General features: G+C 42.2%; 1 protein-coding gene across 1 annotated transcript; it reads right to left on the bottom strand.

Moving 5' to 3' along the window:
• Positions 1-1,831: 1,831 nt before the first annotated feature.
• LOC119290667 (pyruvate dehydrogenase (acetyl-transferring) kinase, mitochondrial-like) lies at positions 1,832-8,512 on the bottom strand. The gene is made up of 6 exons (XM_037569301.1): positions 8,174-8,512; positions 6,406-6,667; positions 5,271-5,451; positions 4,985-5,132; positions 4,164-4,365; positions 1,832-3,763 (listed from the first exon to the last, which is right to left on the bottom strand). The coding sequence occupies exons 1-6, from the start codon at positions 8,408-8,410 to the stop codon at positions 3,705-3,707; spliced, it is 1,089 nt and encodes a 362-aa protein (XP_037425198.1). The 5' UTR covers positions 8,411-8,512; the 3' UTR covers positions 1,832-3,704.
• Positions 8,513-8,902: the final 390 nt, after the last annotated feature.

The raw sequence follows: 8,902 nt of genomic DNA, 5'->3' as shown, positions 1-8,902 counted from the left end.
GAAGACCAACAGACAAGCGATCGACCAAGAAAGTGGCATGTGCCTGATGTAGACTTGCGATCCACCTTGTCACCAGCATAATCAACATCCGAGAATCCAACTAGATCAAACTTTGAGCCCTTTGAATACCATAATCCTAGCATTGGGGTGTGAGCCAAATATCGAAGTATTCGCTTCACCGCAAGGTGATGCAACTCCTTTAGTGTTTCTTGGAATCGGGCACACATGCAAACGCTAAGCACTATATCTGGCCTAGATGCACATAAGTACAATAAAGAACCAATCATGAAGCGGTATACCTTTTGATCGAACTCTTTGCCATTATCGTCGGAACCCAATTGACCGTTGGTTGGCATTGGTGTCTTGTAGCCCTTGCAATCTTGTATTCCAAACTTCTTCACACAATCTTTGAGATATTGAAAGTGCTAGTTATCGACTAGAGGGGAGGTGAATATGCGATTTTTATGAAAGTCTTCGAGACAAGCAATGTTTTCGAAGACAGGCAGTTAAAAACAGCCACCAAACAAAACACAGCAGAAGATAAACTACATTAGCCATGCAATAGAGTCAAAGTACAATACAGGGAATGCACGAAGACAAGTAGCAGCTAGGTAGATAGATAAGAATAGGAAGATAGTGTGAAGCCAAATATGCAATCAGGGTGAATGTCTTCACACAAGGTATTCAACCAGAGCAGGTAAGCAATGACTTCACGAAGCTAAACTGGAAGTAAAGGGGTGAAGTGATAGAACCAGTTGCTTGACGAAGACAAGGATTTGGTAGACCAGTTTCAGTTGCTGTGACAACTGTACGTCTGGTTAGGGAGGCTGAGATTGAACTCAGAAGACCATATCTTCACCTTATTCCCCTTGAGCTAAGGTCACTTAGTCCTCGCCCAGTCACTCAGTTAAGTCTTTAAAGTAGACTTCCAAATCTTCATAGACTTCGTTCACTGGCGATCCACAATGACTCTTGGACCCTCAGAACGCGACGCCTAACCGACTGGAAGATCACAGCCTTCAAGTGTAATAAGTCTTCAGATCACGCGGACAGAAAGACTTCAGTGATGCCAATCACTCTTTGGGCTCTGTGTGTTTTGGGTTTTGTCCTTGCAAGGATTCTCTTTCAAAGGCTTCGGAGGTGGGTTGCTCTCAAACGACAAAGGCCATGCACTAACTCTAAGCAGCCACCAATTTATGGTGGAAGGGGTGGCTATTTATAGCCAGAGGGAAACCCGGCATGATTTGTTCGAAATGACCCTGTGTCATTGGGGAACCGACATGTGTCCAATGGTCGGATTTCAAATACACGCGACAGCTTGACTTGGGCTACAAGTAAAGCTGACTTATCCAACTCAGGATAAGTTTTTCTCTCATTGTCTTCACTCAAAGACATAGGATTTGGGTTGAGCATCACGTCAGTTTTCTGACTTTGTTCACTTGAATGCCACTTGACAGGTCGGTGATTCCTATGACTCAAGAAAGAAAATAATGAAAGTACAAAAGAAACTATGTCTTCGCACTCTATTGTCTTCATGCGTCATTATCTTCAACACGAATGTCTTCATGAACCACCAATGTCTTCATACATTTTTAGGGGTCATCTTCGATGGGCAAACCGAATCAATAGGAACTTCTACCTGTGTTCTCCTGTGAATCTCACAAACACATTAGTCCCTCAACCACGTTTGTCGTCAATACTCCAAAACCAACTAGGGGTGGCACTAGATGCAGTTACAATCTCCCCCTTTTTAGTGATTGATGACAAACTGGTTAAAGTTTTTAACGGGGATAAAAATATGTGAAATTAAAGAACATGGTCATTGGCTTCATGAAGTTGAAGGGCTCCCCCTAAAGATGTGCATATAAATAATTTGCCTTGTCAAAAACCAGCTGTTGCAAACTTAACAAAAATATAGCACCTGACCCGATAAACCCGCTTGAAGACTATCAACGCATATGCTTCTCCCCCTTTTGTCATCGAATGACCAAAAAGGAATAAAGACATAGGGCGTCTAAGTGTTCTCGGGAGGCGGCGGTGAAGATGTTGTTGCGGCAGGTCAACGTTGGAGTTGGGTAGTGCAGTAGGGCCTGATGCAACATCTTGATGCAGTGAAGCTATTGCTGGTGAAGTGATGTCGTCCTCCTCATCAGTCACGCGTGCAATAACAATTAGGATGAATGATGAGTAGTTGGAGCCTTCAATGGATGGTGTAGGACGCCACTTGGCCTATTCCGGAGACTTGGAGTCAAACTTGAAGCGCTCGATGAAGCCATCAGCAATGAGATCATCTTCAGAACAAAGCATTGTGGCATTGTGAGGCTCTTCCAAGCACGCTGGTCGGCTTCATGAGCAACAAAAGAATTCTTGCTGGAGAGGTTGCGGATACGATTGACATCAACAAGAAGACTTTGCATCTAGTGTTTCATCCAATCGTGATGCCTATCATGCTTTTGATGAAGAGAAACTAAAAATTCTCTATCATTTGAGTACTCGAGCACGCTTCAAAGCCCTCTGAGGAACTGTGCTGGTTGTTGCATCAGTGTGAGCACAATGCGGCAGACGAAGCTGCAAGTGGACCAGCAACAACAGGATTTGGAACATGAGTAGCTTCAATAGGAGCAGAGAAGCTCTGAAAGGCAGCATTGTCTTTACGGAGTGGTTCTTTGGCTGGATGAGGATATATGGCTTCATGTGACATATCCACCTCAAACAAGAAGACAACATGATTGCGGACTGAAGCTTGGTAATTGATGGTGGAGCGAAGCTTAATCAGCCGCATCATTCATGGAGCATAAAAATTCTGGCCAAAGAGATCAATGCATGAAGCAGTCAGTTGCCTGATGAAGAAATCATGCGTGTTGAAGCGATGAAGAAATCATGCGTGTTGAAGCGGATGCCCTTGAGAATATAAAGACCAATGTCTTCATGGTGCCTTCAAGCTTCGCAGAAGATGAGTGCCCTTTGATTGGCCATAGAGTATGCCTCACAATGTGATAAGAAGTGACAAAACAATTATAAATGAAGAAATTAACCCAACTTCTAATTCATTAAATCGTAGCTACATCTATTCAAGTTCAAAATTCTACAAAATTATGATTAAATGTTTCTCCATTTTTTACAAACCAACGTGCAAAGCACGTGCATTTTACTAGTTATTCAGAACGGGAACCATCAGTCTATAGCAGTAAGAAGAGTGGGCAAACCCTCCAAGAGTTCAGTGCAGATATAGATTCCAAGTGTATGGTTAATAAATAAAGTCAAATCACTTGTAAAAAATAGAAATTAACTTGATTGGCAATGCAAAAGGAAACTCCTGCCAGTAATCCTTCTTTTAGTAAAGATGCCAAGGAGACGCACTGGAAGTATGTGAGGACTTCCCGTTTTGAGCTCTGTAGCAGACATGCTCAGATTATGTTGACGGTGACATATTTTAAATGAAACCAGCTGCCTCTAGTAAACAATTTTAGACAAGTAGTTCTGCAACGTCATTCTACCCAAATTCCAATGACGGTAAGAAAAAACTAGAGCCTTGGTTATGGTGTCATTCCACATATATTGACTAGAGCAGAACAGCTGAATCATATATTGATGGCTGGCCTTGGTAACGATATTTGCATACTAGCCAACAATTACATCATCCTAATAACAGCAAATGATATCAGAGCAGCAGGTCAATGAGGTAATGGGTCCTTCTGAATCTCTTAAGGCAAGGGTTCCTCTGAATCTCCCAGACGTGATAAGTGGAGGTAAGCATCAGTTCCTACATAAAAGAGCAAACACATTGATAATCATAAGTTTAGTAGTAATGGAAATATTGCAGCAATTCCCAACTTAGGTAGTTATTAGGCGCGGAGTGGAAGAAACAATTAATGCTTAACTACCAAATACTATTACCTCCGTCCCAAAATGCTTGTCTTACACTTATCTAGATACGTGTGTATCAAACACTAGAGCATGTCTAGATAGGGATTCTAGACAAATCTAAGACAAGCTTTTTGGGATGGAGGGAGTAAGTGCCAAGGTTTCTAATCTTCACATTCTGTCAACTTTCAGACAAAAATTCATGGAAATCAAAAGTTTAATATATAGAGGAAAGCTCAGCAAAAAAGAAGGGCACTCTTCAACACTCCTTTAACATATGAAGTGAAAAATGGACATACCATATCCCTCCATAGAAATTATTTGCAGATCCCCGCCAAAATATCGAGCATAAAGACGACTAATTGGGAGCCCATAACCATACCCAGCCATTGTCACTCCATTATGGCCATCTAGATCAGGTGGGTGTTCTGCTGTACTGTAGAGATAGGTGAATATTCTTGGGAGGCCACTTCTTGGTATTCCACCACCTTCATCACTAATCTGCATTGGAAAGGTTATAAACGCAAGTCACGTGGCTAAGGATTGGATCAATCAAAGCTGACTAGCAACACATGTTCTAATGTATGTGGTCCATATAAGAAATTATTTACAGGAACACTTTCCAGTAGGGTTATCATGGAAGAAGAAAAATGGAACAAGGATGGGATGTCTTGCACATAATTGAGGAGCAAAATTTCTGTAACAATTATGGCACTGTAATGCGATACAGAATATTGATCTTTCCCAACAAATGTAGTGGAACTTAATATGCCGCTCCAACACTGTTCTTGCATACATGAGCCACTCTTTCAAGAGAGATAAATGTCCTGAGGTATATCTCACCTTTGGATAAGTATACAAAACCATGATGGTCTGGATTTGGGTATGTCATTGCTTACTAGTCAATAATTTGGTCTCTGCAGAACGAATACTAAGTGTTTCACACGATTGTATATCAGAATTTGCGTTAAATGCCAATTTGATTATCTTTTTTTATCATTTTCATTTGCTATATAAACAAAAAAGAGGTACATTGATAAAAGCATACAAGGTTAACTCTTGCACACAGAGAAGCTTGTGATTCACAAAATAAACTGTATAGCCATGGGGAGAGACAAACCTTGATAGTTACATCCTCTGCTCCATCAGCAACTATGATCCTAACAGGAGGTGCATGTTTATCAGAGTTCATAAATCGTTCTTGTACTGCACGAAGAGAATTCTTCACCAATTCAAACATCATAAGATGTAGATGTATTGTCACATATCTGCAATTGAGAAATGAAAGCAAAATTCATTCAATACTTTATGCACTTCAACTATATTACTGATGAAATGAATAATACAGTAAGATCGGTTCAAATCAAAATGGAAGCATATAGGAGGATTGAAAATCAGGGATTTACGGAAACGTAAAATCTGGGTGCCCATATATGTTGACATCAGGAGCTGATCCATATTCTCGCATGCAAATAGCGCGTGCATCTTCACTAGCAAGTCGAGCCACCAGCATGGGGGACAATCTTGTGTTTATGAGCCCTATGACGCCAGGCTCTGGATCAGGATCATGCAAAGCAACATGCTGCCCTGAAATCAAGAACATTGTGTTATCTATCTTCAGTAGCACGATTCAAATGAAAACATTGTACTCATAAATGGTTATCTTACACCAGTTGTAGTTTTTGGCAGGAAAACATAAAATGACTGGGTATGAATAACCACTGACGACCACTTTCTAAGAAAAATGATATCATACTGGTATCTTACAATAGTTTTTGTTCTTATCAAACTAATAAGTACCCCTGCCAAACGAAGTAATTATTACTGACTATTAAATTTCATTTCTACTCCAAACCTATGCTTTAAAAATTAATTACTTTTAGCCTGCTCTTAAGCAGAAAGGCAGGCTCATGGTAGTTCTTCTTTTTGGCAAGGCAGAAAATAAAATAAAATTTGAACTTCCATATCAGATGCTAAGTTGGAGTAGTGTGCCAGTACACTGTGGAAGGATTGCATTTCTATTAATCCGGAAACACCGGTTACGAATTAGAACTGGAGCTTAACACCTAAAAGCATATTAGTACTAGCAATGTGTCTGTGCGTTGCAACGGATCCAAAGTAGAACAATACATGTTCACAAACTTGAAAGAAAAACACTCTAGTTTTGGTGTGTGTGTGTGTGTGTGTGTGTGTGTGTGTGTGTGTGTGTGTGTGTGTCACTAAAAATATACTCGTATTAGGTTTCACTCAAAATATATTCCTCGTGGCTTTTTTTAGGTGAGGCAGGGATGTGGTTGGTTTCAAGATACTAAGGTTTTTTTTGTAAATTAGAGCAGAGAAGTGCGGTCTTGTTGCAAAAATGCCACAGCTTACCTCACAGTCGTTGGATGCAAATCTGATGGTCAGAAATGACGGATGGCAAACACACCATCATCACCAACTGAGTCTATTATAGTAGTAGAGAAACTTGTCGATGGACACTAGTAACAGTTTGTAGATTTAAAATCTATTAACAAACAGGCAGGTGCTGTGTATGCTTACCTATCAGCATGCGGATCCCAATTCTTGACATGTAGAAGCGATCAAGGAACTGATGGATCTCATTAATTCCAGAGGGGAATGCCTTTGTACCACCCAGGTCCTTCTTCAGCTGCTGCACACCCAATGCCATGGTGGGCACCACATTTGTGTGACGCACCCTGATCATCTTGATCATCTGGGTGAATGCTAGCTCATCGTCCTGGTTGCTCACCTCCGGGAAGTACCGGATGTCACGGAACGAATCCAAGTACCAATCTCTCACCTTAACAGCAGCAAATAAAAAAGAGTTAGTCCTGTAAAGAGACACTCTCATGGGTAAGAATGTGCTGATTCTGTTACACAAATCCTTCTTAGAATATTTACTATCTGACTAGTCCAAGTGATTCGATATCTGAACTGTGAAGTTCAAGAAGCCAGTATGCTTAACAAAATCAAATCATGTTATCATGAAGGAATCTGGAAAAAATACTCCTTACCCTGGGATACATCTATGCTACACTTGTCTCCAATAATTTAAATGACAAGCACCTGAATCATAATTGTTTTCAATTTTGTAAACCTAGCTGTGGTAGAATCAAATCTTTCATGATGTATTTTAGTCAATGAAGAGATAGAAAATAACATTACAACTGTTAACCAAGAACTGCCAGTAACATTCGGTCCTTTGTGAAATTCCACGGGTTCAAGGAGAACAGGTAATTTAGTACTCCAGTCCCTCCTACCAATACAAGAAAGGAGTGTCGGCAATTCTCTCGCTCCCAGCTCACACTCTCTTGACGAACACGAAGAACAGAAGTTACTGGACACAAGAGTATTTTTGTGCCACGTGCAATTGCGACTTTCTGATTACCTTCTCCTCTTATTCGGGCTACAAGGGACGTGCAACGCCCATGAACCATAGAGTTCATGCCATCCGACGAATGGATCAAGTGCGACACAAGAATCGCTCAAATCAGTTGAGCCTAGCTAAAAGAGCTAACAGAAAAAACAAACAGCTGCAGTGTCAGCCGAAAAACATGCCATGGCAGGGGAATGAAATGCGTTGCCATGGCAGCGAAATGCGTTGCCATGGCAGAGAAACTAATTGCGAGGTTTATTCCTAACAAGGAGCAGGGACTCTTTCTTTTTCTGGGTCTATGTACTTTACATTATTAAAAATTAAAAAAACTCAAAAAATGTAAGGTTCCATGTTTTACTTTCTTCCCACCACCCCTTCGTCCAACCTTCCCCATATGGTAATCAATCGCCTTAATTTACTTATCTTATAAACCAATTTCACTTTAATTTACTTATCAAACTTCTGTCAAAATGTAATGTAAATCACGAGCAGAATTTGATAAACATTTATTTACACAATCATATTAATATGGTAAGGTAAATCATAAGCTAACGTACTAGAATATTTATATCCCGTTACAACGCACGGGCATTGTTCTAGTACATTAAATAAAAATCTAGAGTAGTTATCTCTGTGTTCCCGACATAAGCACATACGAGAAAACTTGAAACGAACGAATACTCCACTACCAACTGTTCGAAGAAAAGCCCTATTCAGATTACTCCAAACGGAAAGCAAAGTGTGGCAAAATAATCCCTGATTTTCCACAAGAATCAAACCAGATTGAGAACAAAAAGGGAAACCGCACAGCAAATTGACCCACTCTTAAGCCGTTTCCCTGAATTATGAAACAAGTGGCGAGCGCTTCTCTCAGGCAAAAGTGGTAATAGCAGCAACGACGAAGATCGCGTGCGTATGTTAGGGATTCACCTTGAGGACGGCGGGCTTATGGGAGAGGCCGAAGGGGAGGGAGTCGAGGTCGAGCGCGCGCCTGGCGATGCGGATGGGGAGCTCCTTGTGCAGGAACTGCGCGGAGAGCAGCAGGTTGCGCTCCGTGGGGCGCGCCCCGAACTCCATCATGTAGCGCAGGCTGACACCTGTCTGCCTCATCCCGCCCCACCGCGCCACCTCCTCCGCCACGGCCCGCGCCACCGGCTCCGACGCCATCTCCCCCGTCGGTGGTCAGAAATGAGAACAAGGGAGGCGCGAGGGCGAGGTTGCCACCGGAGCAGCGCACCGGCGTCTTATTATAAACGCGAGGGGAAGGAGAAGGGGGACGCAGACGGCGCACTCGCTAACGTGTGAATCCGGACCCACGCGTCAGTGGCCCAACGTCAGGTAGCCGTACGTCAGGGGATCCGGCTCCGGAGAAGGGAAGGAAGAGGTGTCAAGTCAAGGAAGAGAAGAGCTGTGAAGACCTGCGGGAATGGGAGGCGGATGACGCTTGTGGGGTCCAACTGTCATGGACACCAGCGTGGGTCGTTACTGTCAGTGTCACGTCAATTCCGATATAGAGTGGCCGGACAGCCGGCCCGGCGGTGATACATCGGCCGAAATCACTCTTCTGATTTTATCAGCAATCTTTGTCACAAATTAAACTCGACATAAAAGTATTTCATGATCTGACTTTTTTGAGCCATACAGAAACGCCGAGCTAGC

The sequence above is a fragment of the Triticum dicoccoides genome, chromosome 4B (assembly GCF_002162155.2).
Source record: "Triticum dicoccoides isolate Atlit2015 ecotype Zavitan chromosome 4B, WEW_v2.0, whole genome shotgun sequence".
Classification (NCBI taxonomy): domain Eukaryota; kingdom Viridiplantae; phylum Streptophyta; class Magnoliopsida; order Poales; family Poaceae; genus Triticum; species Triticum dicoccoides.
The sequence above is the reverse complement of the archived record's forward strand: the minus strand, read 5'-3'. Positions and strand labels throughout refer to the sequence as shown.

Coding starts and splice junctions, on each gene's coding strand:
- LOC119290667 (XM_037569301.1), bottom strand. CDS start 8,410: ATGGCGTCGGAGCCGGTGGCGCGGGCCGTGGCGGAGGAGGTGGCGCGG. Junction 6,668..8,173: donor ATAAGCCCGCCGTCCTCAAG/GTGAATCCCTAA, acceptor GCTGCTGTTAAG/GTGAGAGATTGGTACTTGGA. Junction 5,452..6,405: donor TGGGATCCGCATGCTGATAG/GTAAGCATACAC, acceptor TCTTGATTTCAG/GGCAGCATGTTGCTTTGCAT.